The sequence below is a fragment of the Lathyrus oleraceus genome, chromosome 4, assembly GCF_024323335.1.
Source record: "Lathyrus oleraceus cultivar Zhongwan6 chromosome 4, CAAS_Psat_ZW6_1.0, whole genome shotgun sequence".
In the NCBI taxonomy this organism is placed as follows: domain Eukaryota; kingdom Viridiplantae; phylum Streptophyta; class Magnoliopsida; order Fabales; family Fabaceae; genus Lathyrus; species Lathyrus oleraceus.
In genome coordinates this window covers 66,808,028-66,826,137 of record NC_066582.1, presented here as the reverse complement: position 1 = coordinate 66,826,137, position 18,110 = coordinate 66,808,028, and the positions used below count along the sequence as shown (strand labels likewise).

The 18,110-nt window shown below is 37.3% G+C and overlaps 1 protein-coding gene across 1 annotated transcript; it reads right to left on the bottom strand.

Moving 5' to 3' along the window:
• Nucleotides 1-13,261: 13,261 nt before the first annotated feature.
• Nucleotides 13,262-14,495, bottom strand: LOC127136047 (uncharacterized). The gene is made up of 2 exons (XM_051062652.1): nucleotides 13,697-14,495; nucleotides 13,262-13,551 (listed from the first exon to the last, which is right to left on the bottom strand). The coding sequence occupies exons 1-2, from the start codon at nucleotides 14,493-14,495 to the stop codon at nucleotides 13,262-13,264; spliced, it is 1,089 nt and encodes a 362-aa protein (XP_050918609.1).
• Nucleotides 14,496-18,110: the final 3,615 nt, after the last annotated feature.

The window sequence follows — 18,110 nt, the reverse complement described above, 5'->3', positions numbered from 1 at the left end:
ATAATCCTGGAAGGTGAAACAACGGAGCTCTGGGTCATAAAACTGTAGGAGAGTCTGCAACGACACTGGATCTACCACCATCTTCAACAGTGTCAACAAATCCCCATACTGATCAACAAACACCTTCTGATTACCGTCGGTCACAAGATTTCTCAACTCTACCAAAGATGTCAATGGCTCACGGTGAAAACTGTAGGTGCACGTCTTCCTCTTCAACTCTGGAACAGTTGCCATCTCTCACAGTGAATAGACTCCTGAATGAACCTGAGAAATGATATGCATGAGGAGATTAGCTTTTTTCTTTTTCTTTTTTCATTTCTTTTGTTTTTATTGCATTATTTTTTGAAAAAAAATATGCTATGATGCAAATGATGCAAACACGACGGGTTGGCTGTGTGTTACGGAGCACAGGTTCAAAGCTTCGGCCTGAATTCGGAACCACAAAGTCATCTGAGACCCAAAGTCATCTGGAACCCATATATCTCTGAATCAAGTCACCAACAGGAGCCAAGAGTCACCAACAGATCAATAGTCACCAACAAGTCACCAACGGTACCTGTAATGATTCATTCCCTCCCCACTCACGGGTGTAATCTAGGCCAGGGTAAGGTTAAGAGAAACGCAGGATAAACAACCCTTTCATAGAATATCATCATGTACATACCCGATGTATGCACCGATAATACCCCATCAGGATCTGAACTGCTCGTGATATCATGTTCCGCTAAGTGGCGTAATACCACCCGCTTCCCAAGAATCACTCTATTCCTAGGTGTCCTAGAGTTCACTCATAGCCTGGGTATTGGGCCTTTTACCTCTTGTAACTCCCACCCTACAGAGAGACAAACACACAGCTAGCACAAATGAAAATATGATGCATGCAAACATAAATGCGAACATAAATGCAAACATAATCATAAATGCAATAAATGAAATAGTAAAAGCAACCAAAACCTATCCTAAAGAGCGCTAGGAGTGACTCGCTTAGGGAAGATGGACCAGCAAGAGGTCAACTTCTCTTAGTCCCCAGCAGATTTGCCAGCTGTCGTATTACGCGAAAAACCGGCGGGAAAACGAAACAACAAAGCCACCACCGTGCGTTATTTATCCCAAAAGAGGGAAAGGAAACGCTCGAAGTAAACCTGGAAAAGACATGGTCCCGTGACCAGAGAAAGATGGCATCGGGAGTCGGTTATGCGAAGGGAAGGTATTAGCACCCCTACGCATCCGTCGTACTCGACGGGATTCACGCACAAAAGAATAGAAGAAAGGTTGCTAAAGACTGCTCAAACACTGCACACACGCTGGAAACAAACACAGATGAAAGACGGAAGAAACGGGACTCGGCAGGATATCGCATCCTGGGCCTACGTAGCCTGTCATACACAAGCATCAGAGTCGACGTAGTTAGGGACAGGGGAAAACGTGCTCGCTAGGATGTCGCATCCTATGCATACGTATCTTCTCTGACTAGAGAAGAATCAGAGCACTCGTAGCTCGGCTAACGCACGCCAAACAAAACACAAATAGGAAACCGACTGCCCATCGCTGGACTTACATCAGACTCCACACAAATAGGCAAACATGGAAACCGAATGCCAATCGCTGGACTTACATCAGACTCCGAACTAACAAACTCACACATAGGAAACCAACTGCCAATCGCTGGACTTATGTCAGATTCCAACAAGCAAACAAGACATAGGAAACCGACTGCCAATCGTTGGACTTACGTTAGACTCCAAACACACACAAAGGGGTTGCAAAAGAAAAAGGGTGCCCAGAGAGATCAGCTCATTTCCTGCCTATGTACCTCATCTGGTATGAGGATCAGGGCGACGTAGTTCCTCTTAACAGGGAAAGAACTTCTAACCTAACCAGAGACAAAGGGAGACAGCAAGCTACTAGGGAGACTACGACTCGAGCCTAGAAGTTGTCATGCATACGATCCCTATGTTGAGGTTTCTATCCTAAATTGCACAGGAAGATACCGCAAGATACCGCAGGATCTTAGGGTTAAAAATTAGCGTATGGCTGATACCCAATTTTTGGCCCTAAGATACCGCAAGATGTTTACGATATGATATGAATGCAAACAAGAATTTGTGTGGGGAATATAGAACCATATGAGACAAAGAACTGCTAGAGGCGTAAGGAGACTGAAATTCCATAGGGGAAAGACAAATTCCAGAGGGTACCCAGATGGGGACAGACAAAATTCCGCAGGGGGAAAAGGAAAAGCTCAAAAATAACCGATCTATGGTTAGAGAACGAACTAAAGACCCAATGGGGGAGACATAAAAAAATAAGACTTCTCCAGTGAAAAGAAAACATCAACAGGGAAAAACCTTTACCCCGATAGGAGAAGAATATTAACTACTATCAATCTAGTGATAGCTTAACAAAGGTAATAAGCTCAAACAAAGTGATTACCAAATACCAGCCAAGTGATGGCTTAACAAAGGTATCCAATCGGAGGTAAAAGGAATATTACCTATTATCAGCTGAGTGATAGCTTAACAAAGGTAATAAGCTCAAACTGAATGATTACCAACTATCAGCCAAGTGATAGCTTAACAAAGGTAACCAATCCGAGGTAAAAAGAATATTACCTACTATCAACAGAGTGATAGCTTAACAAAGGTAATAAGCTGAAACAGAATGATTACCAACTATCAGCCAAATGATAGCTTAACAAAGGTAGCCAATCAGAGGGGAAAGGAATATTACCTACTATCAGCCGAGTGATACCTTAACAAAGGTAATAAGTTCAAACATAATGATTACCAACTACCATCCAAGTGATAGCTTAACAAAGGTAACCCATCAGGAGGGAAATAAATATTACCTACTATCAGCCGAGTGATAGCTTAACAAAGATAATACGCTAAAAAAGAATGATTACCAACTATCATCCAAGTGATAGCTTAACAAAGGTAACTAATCAGAGGGGACCAAAGTTCAACCTAGGAATGAACTGGAGAGAAGCGGTCAAAGAGGACTCAATCCAATGAGGGCATGATCTCAATGAGGGATTGATCCCATCCAGATGATGAACTGGAGGGGAAAAATGAACTAAAATTTTCCACGAGGGTCAAACTAAGTGGGGAATTAGAAATGATAAACTATTTCTTCTTAAGTTCGACACTCTATTGAAGAGAGGACGCACACACCCAACAGAGAGAAAAGTTCCAGAGAGTGGTGAGGAATTATTGGAAAATGCAAAATACGCAAATAAACATCATGACGATATGCATGCGTGTATGATTATGTTTACAAAACAAACACAAAGACACGAGGCTTGATAACATGGCACAAAAAGAAACTCGACTAATCTCAACAAGATGGAGATGCTGGTAGAGACTCGTTTGGAATCATACCACTCTTGCAATCAGATGCTAGGGAGATTGTTGTAAAAGAAAATTCGGTCTTGGGAAATCACTGAATTCCATTCTTCAGGATCTTACCATCCTTGAAATTGCCATCAACATTCCTCTTTTGTATTCACAGATCGAGGAAAATACATATCTCCTTTTTTTGTAAATTTTCAAAAAAATTGATTGTATATATATATATATATATATATATATATATATATATATATATATATATATATATATATATATATATATATATATATATATATATATATATATATATATATATATATATATATATATATATATATATATATATATATATATATATTGTTTGTTTCAAAAGTGATCATCAAGAATAAATGAAATTTCATAAACTGAAACAAAATAAGAATAACAAACAAGTGGGCAAAAGGCTCAAACTTTATTGATAGATTTGTAGTCCACAAAAGGCGTGACTCCATGGATCATTACAAAGTTGGAAAATGGTAAATACATGGAAAGGGATACATTGAAATACAATGACCACTATTCTCCCTAACAACTTTGAATTCCACTGTGCTCTGTACTTCGGTCGAGGATGACAGAAAAGGAATCTGTGATATGCACTGGTTCTTTAAACGATCAAGTCTGGCCTGATGCGGTTACTTTCCATAATCCCTAAATTTTTCCTAGATTACCCTTTCAGGGTCAATCTAGTGGGATAATTATTATCTATTTTAGGTCCCTAACTTTTGCTTGGACCATTCTCTCGGGTTTTCAACCCACCGAGACTCTTTTTTTCCTAAGTTGCTCTTTCGGGTTTTCAACTTAGCAAGTTGTTCTTTTATTTTCTAGGTGAAGTATTTCTTAACTGCATCGGCATTGATAGGAAAAGGGAGCTCTTCACCATCCATAGTTTTAAGAATCAATGCACCACCGGAGAAAGCTCTCTTGACAACATATGGGCCTTCGTAATTAGGAGTCCACTTTCCCCTAGAATCAGTGTTAAAAGATATAATCTTCTTGAGCACAAGGTCTCCTTCTTTGAAAAACAAGGTCAAACCTTCTTGTAAAATGCTTTCTTCATTCTATTTTGATATAACTGACCATGACACAAGGCCTTCATTCTTTTCTCTTCAATCAAATTCAACTGATCATATCTGCTCTGACACCATTCAACCTCAGACAAACTGGCTTTCATCAGGACTCGCATTGATGGGATCTCAACCTCTACAGGTAGCAATTCTTCCATGCCATACACAAGAGAGAAAGGGTTTGCCCATGATGAAGTACGGACAAAGGTATGATATCACTGCAAAGCAAATGAAGCATCTCATGACAATATTTATACGTCACAACCATCTTCTGGATGATCTTCTTAATATTCTTATATGCAACTTCAACAGCCTCATTCATATTAGGTTTGTAAGGAGAAGAGTTGTGATGTTTAATCTTGAATTCTTCACAAATCTCTTTCACCATCTTGTTATTCAAGTTCGACACATTATCAGTAATGATCTTACTTGGAACACCGTACCGACAAATAATTTGATTCTTGATAAATCTGACCACAACCTGCTTGGTCACACTAGAGAAAGATGTTGCCTCAACCCATTTGGTGAAGTAATCAATAGCTACTAGGATGAAACGATGTCCATTCGAATCTTTGGGCTCAATCATACTAGTCATATCAATTCCCCAAATAGAGAAAGGCCATGGGGACGAAATAACATTGAGAGACGTTGGAGGCACATGAATCTTATCAGCATAAATCTGATATTTATGGGACTTTTTCACATATTTACATCAATTTGCTTCCATTGTCAGCCAATAGTAACCGGCCCTTGACATCTTTTCAGCCATTGCATGTCCATTGGCCTGAGTACTAAAGGATCCTTCATGAACTTCTTGCATTAACATGTCTGCTTCGTGTGTATCCATGCATATGAGCAAAAGCATATCAAAGTTTCTCTTGTACAACACATCTTCATTTAGAAATAAATTATCATCCAGTCTTCTCAAAGTCTTCTTATCTTTGTTGGATTCCCCAAGCGGGTATTCCTGACTTTGGAGGAAACATTTAATATCATAATACCAAAGCATAACATTTGTGACTTCCCCTACTGCAAACACGTGAACAGGTCTATCAAGGCGCGTGATTGTGATATTGGGCGCATCACTCGAACGATTTACTTTGTACATAGAAGACAGAGTAGCCAGAGTGTCAGCCATCTGATTCTCTTCATGAGGTATATGATGAAACTAAACTTTGTTGAAGAAAGTTGACAACCTTCTTGCATTATATTTTTAAGGAATCAGGATGAGATGACGAGTTTCCCATTCTCCTTTAATTTGGTTGACCACCAAGGATGAATCTTCCTATACATCCAGGATCTTAATCCTCAAATCAACGACTTCTTCAAGACCCATGATACAAACTTCATATTCTGCCATATTATTCGTACAATCAAACATCAATCTTGCAGTAAAAGGGATATGAGAACCCTTAGGAGTAATAATGATTACCCCAATTCCATTACCATAAGCATTAAAAGCTCCATCAAACACTAAACCCCAATGAGATCTAGGCTCTGGCCCTTCTCCAGATAATGGTTCATTGCAATCTTTAGCTTTGAAGTACATAAAATCCTTATCAAGGAAGTCGAACCTAATAGATTGATAATCATTGATAGGATGGTGAGCCAAATGATCTCCAATAATACTTCCTTTAATTGCTTTCTGAGTATTGATACGTCTCGTGACTGTATATAAAATATAGTCTATCGGGTACTTGACTGCAAGTGCACAGTCCAGTCGCTTTAGTTTTAAAAGATATCGAACCCACAAGGACCGATGGTCAAACTAATGCTATCGATGTTACTATGTTTAGCTAAGGAGATGATTTTTAGAGGTTTGGTTGAACAAAAATTAAATCTAAAGGAAATTAAGTTTTTAAGAGAATATTAATGGAGGAATGTCAGTATGCAATGCATTAATCGTCAGGGTTTCGATAAGTCACCGATGTTTATTTTAATTACCAAATATCTTTTAGTAGAAAATACTCATTTAAAAGGCTTTATCTCACACTCTCGTGATTGTTGACTCGGACTATACTTTTAAGTCAGAATGTACGCTCTCGCTGTCCCATTTAAAGTTAAAAATACTTTTTAAAAATAAATAAGTTCTAATTTCTTTTAAAGTGCTCTCACTATTTTTAAAATTAATGCCTAGTTTTTACTATCCAGTTCGACCCTCACACTCTCGCGATTGTCGGTTCTCACCTTAGTTAATTTCCCACTCTCGTGGCAAAACAGTATTAAATAGCTTCTCACTCTCGTGACAAAGTTAATTAAATTTAAATTAAAAACCACAGCCAAAAAGATTATTTGAGAAAAGAAGTTTACACCGATTATTATTAAATCCCGTCTAATTAAATTGTTTACATACCGATATCGGTAGTTTAGTCAGACATGTTAATTAATGCAAACACAAACGAACATAAACAGACCAACAATAAGGAAAACATGATTAAATAATAAAGCAATAATAATAATAATAATTGAATAAAAACCTGGAACTTTGATTAATCGAATATGCCGAATCTTGAAGTACTTGAGCAGTCCTCCACAAGTCTGTAGGATTCTGCTTCTTCGAAACAATTGCTTAAACTAAATTACATAAATTGCAGTAGTTCCCCAATTTAGGAAACTACTACTTTTGGCTAAATGAAAAACGGAAAGGGAATGGAAAAATCAAAGCTCTGAACGAAACAGTAAACAAATTGCGGTAAAAGAAAACACTGTTGCTGAAGAAAAATAATAAAAAAACTAAATTGTTATGGAAAATAAATGCAGAAAAAGATCTTGAAAGTTGGCTTCAGGGAGGAAAATCAAGTGTGCCCGTAGGTTTCCAACTTCCATCCTTTTATAGTATCCATTTGGTCTTCATAGTTGAGAGAGATAAGGGTGACTTGGTTGAGTGAGAGATTCACGGGAAAGTGGGTTAAGGATTGAAAAATGGGGTGTGCGGATCACTTCTGTTGAACAATTCATTATGCTGCTTTTGGCCTTGTGACGGTCGTGGTGGGCCTATGACGTTTGTCACAACCAGGGCATGACGGTCATGAAGAGGCTTGTGACGGTCGTCACCTGCACAAAATTCATTTTTCTGGTTTTTCTGCTGTTTCTCTTCTGTTTCTTCTTCTTTTCCTTCCTTTTTTATACTTTGCTCATTTAAGCATGTGAATTGAAATACCTACAAAAATAACTCGAACACTTGCGGAATAATTAGAACATAAATGAAAATGGTACGATTTTTTAATGTAAATCAAGGAAAATATACTATGTATTTTCGCGTTATCAAGTATGGTACTCAATATCATATTCAGACAATAACATCTGCCAACGAGCTATCCTCCCAGACAAAGCAGGATTTTCAAAAATATACTTGATTGGATCCATTTTGGATATCAACCAAGTGGTATGATTAAACATATACTGGTGTAAACGTTTGGTAGCCCATGCTAAACCATAACAAGTCTTCTCAAGCATAGAATACCGAGACTCGGAGTCTGTAAACTTCTTACTCAGATAGTAGATGGCATGCTCCTTTCTACCAGTTTCATCTTGTTGTCTAAGCACACAGCCATGGACTCTTCTAACATAATTAAATACATAATCAAAGGTCTTCCTTCCACCGAAGGAGTCAAGATAGGAGGTTCAAGAAGATACTCCTTGATGTTGTCGAAAGCCTTTTGACAGTCCTATGTCCAAACACAACCTTGATCTTTATGGAGAAGCTTGAAAATTGTCCCACGCGTGGCAGTCATGTGAGATATGAATCTGGATATATAATTCAGATGCCCGAGGAACCCTCTTACTTGCTTTTTTGTCTTTGGCGCTCGCATTTCTTGAATAACTCTGACTTTATTAGGATCTACTTCAATACCTTTCTGGCTGACAATGAAACCTAACAGCTTTCTTGAACGGACACCAAAAGTACATTTATTAGGATTCAACCAGAGTTTAAACTTTTTCAACCGTTGAAACAACTTCAACAAATACCCGACATGATCTTCTTCAGTCTTCGACTTACCGATCATATCATCAACATAGACTTTTATCTCTTTGTGCATCATGTTATGGAAAAGAATAGTCATGGCTCTTTGGCATGTTGCACCAACATTCTTTAAACCGAAAGGCATCACTCTATATCAGAATGCTCCCCAAGGTGTAATAAATATTGTTTTTTCCATATCTTCGGGTGCCATCTTAATCTGATTATAATCGGAGAACCCATCCATAAAGGAGAAGACATTGAACTTAGTTGTATTATCTACCAACATGTGAATGTGTGGTAGGGGAAAATTATCTTTCATTTGGACTTCTTGATGTTGTCGAAAGCCTTTTGGCAGTCTCTATAATTAACACACATTTGGACTTTACCATCTTTCTTTGGAACAGGTAATATGTTAGCCACCCATTGAGGGTATTGAACAGTAACAAGGAACCCAACATTAATTTGCTTTTGCACCTCATCTTTAATATTGACATCCATATCAGGGTGGGTTCTTCTCAACTTCTACTTAACCGGCGGACACTTTGGCTTTAACGGCAATCGATGCTCCACAATATCAGTATCAAGACCTGGCATATATTGATAAGACCAAGCGAACACATCTACATAATCTCTAAGAATCTCTACCATCCTCTTCTTAACATCTGGGCAAAGCAGTTCCCCAATCATGACTTCCTTCTTGTTATCTTTGGAACCCAAATTAATCACTTCCAACGGCTCTTTATGAGGCTGAATGGTCTTCTCTTCGTGCTCAATCAACCGATAAATCTCATCAGGATTCTCTTCATCATACTCTTCTTCCATTTCAAACACAGGAAATTAAAAGTTGGGAGAAGGCATATGGTCATTATTTTCAATGGGTTTAACAATTAATCTACACAATGATTTTATGCTTGATTTTAGAATATGAACAATAAATGCACATTGTGATGCAGATATAAAAATGATTATTAATTTGTTTTTTATGTTACCATTTTCCAGAATAAGCGAAAAGGAAAAAACATAATATGGATAAAAAATGACATTTTATTAATGATAATGAAGTTTGAAACAAAGCCCACATAGATTCACTTTCACCTGGAGCATAGTGAAAGGATTTTGAAAATAACAAAAAGAAAACATATTAATTCAACAAGTGAATAATAGAAGGAACATCAACAACAATCCAATTATGGAACATTGATTCATGCGTCACAAAGTCTGGCACTTCTAGCTCTTCATCATCTTCTAAGATTGTGGCAACAAACTGATCCTTAGAATGAATAAAACCAGCACTATGAAACACTTATTGAATTTTCTTTAGATTTCTTTGGGTTGCACCGGGTGAGAAACACAAACCGACTATGTTCTTGTTCTCTGCTAGCTCAACAACTTGTCCCTAACTAGCAGATTGACCATTCTCTACCACAGACTGGGCGTCTTTGAAGGATGACATGGATTCACCCTTCTTCTTAACAACAATATTGTCAACTGAAATAGCTTGAAACGATGTTCCTTTAGCTTCGTCAGCATCAATATAGGAAAATGAGGAGAGATGACTCACTAACATAGCCTTCTCACCACCTACGATCACTAACTTTCCATTCTTCACGAACTTCAACAGTTGGTGTAGAGTTGATGTAACGGCCCTAGCCTCATGAATCCACGGACGTCCCAAGAGACAATTGTAGGTGGGATGAATATACATCACTTGAAAAGTGATCTGAAATAAGCATGAACCTATCTTTATTGGGAGATCAACCTCTCCAATTACAGTCTTCCTTGAGCCATCGAAAGCTTTCACAACAACTCCACTGAATCTCATTGGAGCACCTTGGTAAGTGAGTTTAGACAGAGTAGACTTGGCTAGAACATTCAAGGAGGATCCAGTATCCACCAACATGTTGGATATAGCATCTTCTTGACAGTTCATAGAGACGTGTAGGGATAAATTGTGATTCCTCCCCTGTTTGGGAAGCTCTTCATCACTAAAGCTCAAATTGTTACATGCGGTAATATTAGCCACAATGCCATCAAACTGATCAATTTTTACATCATGGTACACATAGGCTTTCTCTAGGACCTTCTGCAAAGCTTCTCAATGTGCTTCTGAACTCATCAGTAGGGATAACATGGATATCTCGGATGGAGTATGCAACAACTAGTCCACCATATTGAAATCACTCTTCTTGATCAATTTCAGCACTTCATCTTGAACATCATTCTGATTCACAATACTGGATTTGTTGGCTTGCACAACAAGAGTTTTCTCTAAATTTTATTTCTCTATCACCACGTCTTCATTCCTCTTAGTAGCTGCAACAGTAAATATTTGACCACTTCGGGTCACACCATTTACACCAACGATGTTCACAATAGACGTAAGAGCAGGAATAGGCATTTCTTTTTCGTCTTCTACCATAGTAGCATTATACTTGTAAGGCCCAACTTTATTAGACTCGTAAGGCGTTGGGCCCGCCAAACGAATGACCAACTAAGAAATAGAATTCTTCTGACCATCATATGCAATAACAACCGGTTATGGGAGATTGAAACGGGGAACTATGACATTCACCTCTTGCTCGTCTTCATTTTTGTCCCTCGTAACCTGAATAAGATTCTGATCCAGCATCTCTTGTAAGTCTCTTTTCACAATAGCACATCCTTGAGGATCTCTGGAACAAACTTGAAAAAAAGCATGGTCATGTTCATGATAGCTCAATTCACATAAAGTAGCGTGCATTTCAACCAAGGACCTTTTGATAAAATTTCCGTCAAAAACTCGGTACTTCCCAGGACATCCTTAGACCATATTCACAACTGTATTACCATGTTTGGGTAACGGATTAGCTTGTACATTGGGATTATAAACTTCAAATGACAAGATACCATTTTTCATTAACGTTCACACTTTGGCTTTCAAAGTGAAATAATTCTCAATATCATGTCCAGGTGCTCCTTAGTGGAATGCATAATGTTGGTCAGCTTTATACCACCACGAATGCTCTTTCGAAACAGCCAGTGGAGTTCTTGTTTGCACAAAAAATTTCTGAATTAAAGAAGGAAACAACTTTGTATAAGTCATTGGAATGGGGTCAAATTGTACATGCCTCTAGGTACATTTTTGCTGATTCGGTTGATTTGCGCGTTGTTGGAAACGCGTTTGATAACTCGGTGCTGCTTAAGCAACTAGAGTAACATTGATCACTTTGATGATGATGTTTACTGTTCCTCAGAGTCTTCCTATGTCTCTCTTGTGAGGTAGCATTTGCATCGTGTTCCCTCTTCTTGGGTAAACCATTCCCATACTTTCTAGAACTATCGGATGAACTACCTTCTTTCAACCTTCCTTCACGAACACCTTCTTCTAACCTCAAATCCATATTCACCATTTCAATAAAGTCACTAGGCGCACTTGCAACCATTAGATCATAATAGAACATACTCAATGTCTTCAAAAACAACTTTGTCATTTTATTTTCTTCTAAAACGGAGGACTAACCTATGCAGCAACCTCGCGCCACCTCTGCGCGTATTCCATGAAGGTTTCTTTTTCTTTGCGGGACATAGTACGAAGTTGATCTCTGCTCGTTTCCATGTTAACATTATATTTGTACTGGAGAACAAAACCCTTACCTAAGTTATTCAACATTCGGATCTGAGTACTGTCGAGCCCCATATACCATTTCAGAGCAGCCATAGTAAAACTGTCGTGAAAGTAATGGATCAGCAATTGATGATTGTCGGTTTGAGTTGACACCTTATGAGCGTACATTACCAGATGACTCAGAGGACAGGACTTGCCTTTGTACTTTTCAAAATCCAGAACCTTGAACTTGTGTGGAATCTTCACATTAGGAACCAAACAGAAATCATGAGCATTCTTCCCAAACAAATCTTTCCCCCTTAAAGCTTGAATCTCTTTCTCCATAGTCTGAAATTGATCTTGGAACTTGTCCATTCTTTCATAAACACCAACAGTTTCACTCTGGTCAGCGTGAAAAATAGCAGGTTGGTACCCCTCAGGCACAAAGTTGGGAGGCATGCCCCAAGGAAAGGCAGTAGGCATGCGGTGCTATGGAGCACTGATGGGCGCCACTGATACGGGCGTAGAGACAATGTTAGAAATCACGGTCCTCTGAAGCGGAGTCGGATGAAGAGGTAGAGGTTGATTCTGAGCAGCCGCCAAAGCTTCCATCATAGCAGTAAGCCTTTCGTAACTATCCCTCAAAGTTGTAACCTCTTCACGGAGCTCACGATTCTCTTGTTCTAGACGGTCCATCTTTTTCAACTAATTAGATTGAGTATTATACCGGTGAGATAACTTGTCTGAATGAAGACTAAGAAAGAAATAAGACACTTGGCAAACTTGCTAAAAGCAATACCAAGATGTAACATGATGCATGACATGAAAATGAAAATGTTATATTGTCTATTTTCCAAAGAACTTTAAGACATAAGTTGCAAACATAATAATAACATATTCCAATGTACAAATCTCATTTTATTAATAATAAAAAGGATTACAATCGGAAATACAATTTCAATGATCATAAGCGGAAAGAAACTAGATTTATGGAATCATGTCCGATGACGACCCAACTTCAATGTGACACTTCTTGCGAAGCCTTTTGATATCTCTTTTGGAATTGCTTTTCATAGCATCCTTCTCTATCATGAGTTGATCTACAACGCCCTTCTAAACGCCGGAAGCAGCAAGATGGGTAAATCATAAACTATTAGAGGAAAATAAATCCTCTTAGCCTCTGGATCTCTTCACAACACGTTGTTCGAGTAATTCTATCAAGTTATCCTTTTCCTTTAGTTGCTCCTACAATTTTACTTTCTCAAGGTGTGAGGTGTGAATTTTTTTCCCATTCATCCTTCTCTAGCTTCATCATATCCAAAGCCTCTTGCAACTCCTTTATGCCTTTAATATTGGGAGATTTTACCATTACTAAGGACATAGGTCTTTCATAAGCGTATGACACCTTGAATTCCTTTACTATCTTCTTCACCCGACTAGTATAAGGCTTCAAAGCTACACAATTCTTCAATCCAAGCTCACTTTTTTCCTTCTTATGAACATTATGCCAAGCATACATTATCCTAACTTTCAACCCTTGAGTGTCTTTCCCTTCTTGGAAAAATAAACCTTCTAACAAAGTGTTATTAGGTTTGTCCTTCATAGCGAACCCAAGTTGACGTCTTGCCAAAGCCGGATTATAGTTGATTCCTCCTTGTATACCAATAAGAGGCACATTAGAGAAGTCCCCCATAACTATCAATAATATCAACATCGTCGTAAATAGGAGAATACCAAGTAATGTCATCATTGGTGAGAGACATAAGTCTTTGAGACCACCTCAAACAATTCTTGTTTTCTTGGAAGACAGGAGACTGCGGCAAGTGCGAAATAAACCACTTGTATAGTAAAGGCGCACAACAAACAATAGTTCCACCCCCTTTATAAGTCCTATGATAAATGGAGAAATAAGTATCGCCGAGCAGATTTGGAATCATATTCTTAACCAAGAAGATTCTCATAGCATTAACATCAACGAAATTGTCAATGTTAAGAAATAAGACCAAACCATAGACAAGTAAGGAAAGAATAGTTTCAAAGGCCATCATGCTACCAGTATTGGCAAAAGAAAAGGACTTTTCCAATAGAAACTTCGAAGTCAATCTTCTGATACCTCCTTTGACAGTTAGATTGGCCTCTATGTTAGACTTCCTCAAATGAATGACTTCGGCAATAACCCGAGATTCAAGAATTCCTTCCACCCCATTAAAAGGAACTCTATCAGAAACTGGTACACCCAAAAGGTGAGCATACTCCTCCATGGTAGGCAACAACTGATAATCAGGGAAAGTAAAGCATTGGTAGATAGGATCATAGAACTGGACCAAAGTGCAGAGAATACTATCCTCAACATCAGTAGATAGCACAAATAAAAGTCTTCCAAAACGGTCTCTGAAACCCTTAGGATCATCCACAAAAGATGCTACCTTCCTCAATTCCATGAGATTGGAGCATCTAAAACTGTATTTTCGAGTATTCCTTCTTCTAATATCCATTATCAAAATATCTGCGATGTTTGCAACAAGAGTCTCTAAGCTCCTTGAAAATTGAGTAAAATTATTATGAATTCCATGAATGCATGATGCAACAATCACAAACAAGGTCACACAAAGCACATAAACAAGGTACAAAGGTTCAGAGTCATAAGCATGGAGCTAAGGGTAAGAACCGACCCATAGTATATGTACTAAGGCTATAATCGCCTGTTAAACAAGGTTCTAAAAAGTTCCCAGAGTCGTAATTCCATATTTTGGATATTATCGGTTTATACGACTACTCGTCAACCAATAATCTTCTAAAGAGAAACTCGTCTGAGTTTAGTATCGCGTAACAACTAATTCAAGTCTACACCTAAATAGCCGCCGCACTACGTCCTAAAAGGCCAAGATGGGTTAAGGGTTCTAAGGTCCTCAACTTCTCAGGCTCCCAAATCAGAAAAAGTAATGCCAATTATAACTACTCACGTGACATTAGTAATTCCAAAGGGGCCTTTACTAAGTGGGGGATCTCAAGTCAGCTTATTAATGATTAACTCCACGTAAGACAAACATGACTATACAACCCTCTTATCATAAGATCTCTCAAGTCCGAGTATAGGACTTATCTCACCATACAGAGATCACCAAGCACCAGACAAAATAAGCAATAACAAACAATAACAAACATAATATATACATAAAAACAAAGATGGGTTTAACCCACTAGGGACTACTCCCCAGCAGAGTCGCCACTTTTCTCTAGCGGTAAAAAATTTAGATTAAGTTATAGATTATCTTAACTCGCAAAGCAAGAGTCGACACCGCGCTTTTATTATTTCCAAAGGGAAGGGAAAAAGTACGAACAAAACCCAAAGACGTTTTAAAATAAAACTAATAAAAATAGAACAAGGGTTTGGGGGTTAGTTATGCAAAGGGAAGGTATTAACACCCTAAACATCCATGGTACTCCACGGTAACCTGTTTGAAAATATGTATATTTTAGCTTAAAAAAGGTGTTGTTTATTGAAATATTAGAGGGATAGGAAAAGTAACATTTTTATTATGATTTGGTTTTTGCCAAGACTTTTGAAGTCTCATGCCTACGTACCAACAAAATGAAATGGAGGATCAAAACCTCGTAGTTCGTGGTAGAAATAAGAAAAGGAGTTTATTTTAATTCATTTTTATGGTAAGATACATTTTGTCATTTTAAGGAGAATACTTAGCTAGTCACCCACAAGTATGAGAACTTGCATCATCGTGAGAAGGGTTCCAACTTGGATAGTGATTAACAAGTATGCTACTAGATCCTATAGATGGAAAAGAATTATCATCAATATGGATATAGGAGAATTATAACTCAACTATGGAAATGACTCATGTGTAATGCCTTGAGAAAAAGTGTAAAAAAAGAAAGGGCACAAAGGGCATAAAATGGTTTGAATAAGTTAGGCATTTTTAGTCTTTTTAAAATTGGTCTAAATATGCTTAAGATGGATTGATATTTATTATGAAAAAGGTTTTGAAAATCTCTTGACAAAAGTTAAGGTTTATTGACAAAGTGGTTCAAGTTAAAAACAAGAAGGTTTTGAAAAAAGAGAGAAGATTTTGAAAATTAAAGAAGGGGGGGGGGGGAGAAGAAGAGATTATTCTAAAGCAGTAAAGTAAAAGCTAAAGGATAAAGATCTGACCAAGAGATAGCAAGCTTTATAACATGAGTTAAGGAAGAATTTCCCTAATTTGGATTAAGCCTCAAGCAAGAAAAATAAGCAAATGGTAATCCATGTGTCAGATGAAACCAAAGTAACCAAGCCAAGTCTTCACAAGGAAATCCTAAGTCAAAGGTATCAGATGAATTCCTAGGGCTCAAGTCACAAGTCCCAAAGCAAAGGTCAAGATCCTAATTCTAAGCTCATAGCTCCACAAAGATGCCAAGGATAGTAACCACAAGTCTATGAATTAAGAGATATAAGGTTCCTTTTTTAGGTTTTCTTAGCAATGACATGAAGAATGGTCCAAATGGACAAAGAACAAAATGACATAATCACAAGTAATATGGTATGAAATTATAAACATAAAATATAAATTAAATGACATAAAATAAAGGCATAAATTAAATGATATTGAAATAAAAGTTAGTACAAGTGAAGAGTTAGTAAAGAATGTTAGTAAAGATGAAAAGATGTTTTTGGTCATTTTTTGGAGAACACTCAACTATCCATTCACAAGCATGAAAATATGATCCTATACATCATTTATGAGAAGGGCTCCAACTTGGAAAAAATCAACAAGTAATCCACTAGCTCTCACAAATGGAAAAGGAGCAACATTTTCACACAATACCACGAGTAATAGAAGACTTACAATCTCACTTACAAAAATTTCATTACCTTTGTGACAAATTTAGCACTATGTTAAGCAATCGTAATTGGACTTTTATAAAAGTCACAACTATCTGAGGCCGGTCAATAATAACGTTTGTGTTAATACATGCTATAAAAATGATATGTAAATCATCCTCCTAAAGCTATGCCACACAAGAAAAGAAAAAGAAAGGGGATGATCAAGCACAAGGGCTATGAGGATGGTCCATTACTTCAATCCATATTTCATTATACTTAGGACAAACTTATGTATCAATCTAAAGTACCTTAAATGATTCATGATCACTTAGAAGGTAGATTTGAAATGATGAAATTTTATCAAGCACCAATCCACACATCATGAACAAGATAAACACAAATCCATCCAATTAATCAAAGGGAAAAGAAATGGATGAAGAAGAAAGGGGACAATAGAGGTCACACCTAAATTGAATCACAAATTTGATCAAGTCATCATCAAAATCAATCATCCATTTTGGTGGATTAGGGTTTTCACCCCATCAACATCCAAGATCCATTGAGTTTAATGAGACTGGAGGTCAAAATCATCATGATCAAAGGTTAACAGAAATCCACAAGGTCAAATAAATTAAAACTGCAATTTAATGAAATAAAATACATTAAAGCTATTTTTAAATGATTTTTAAAATGGAAATAAAATTGAAAATCCATATAGTCCTTCAAAACACCAAATAAATGGCCAAGAAAATTATGGAAGGTTGAAAATAAAATGAGAAACATATAATAAATTTTTCAGAATTTAGACATGTTTTAATGATTATAAACTTTGGCCTTATGCCATTGAATTTTTTCAAACTTTTTCTTAAATCAATCTTGTAAACAAATTTAACTATATTGACTTAAATATCAAAAAGACAAAATAGAATTAACAACCCCTTCAAATTTTTGGTCTTTTGTGCCTTTTCATCTAAGCTTTTGTTAAAATCAATTCACCAACTCATTTGAAATTCTTACCACGAACTACGAGGTTTTGATCCCTCATTTTATGTTGGTACGTAGGCACAAGACTGAAGGTCTTGTCAAACACAAAAATATAATCAATGAATTCTTTCTCATCCCCACACTCTTTATTTTATCAAACATCATTTATACCCAAAAACATATGCACACAAAAAAGGGCTCCCTAGGAGTACCTAGGACACTTTGGGTATTAACACCTTCCCTCTGTGTAACCAACCCCCTTACTTGTAATCTCTGGAATTTAATTAGTTTTGATTTGAAAACTTCT

Bases quoted from the DNA above. Each gene is read 5' to 3' on its own strand.
- LOC127136047 (XM_051062652.1), bottom strand. From the start codon at position 14,495: ATGGATATTAGAAGAAGGAATACTCGAAAATACAGTTTTAGATGCTCC. The intron at 13,552-13,696 runs GTTATGGGGGAC...TTTTCCAAGAAG, and splicing joins CGATGTTGATATTATTGATA to GGAAAGACACTCAAGGGTTG.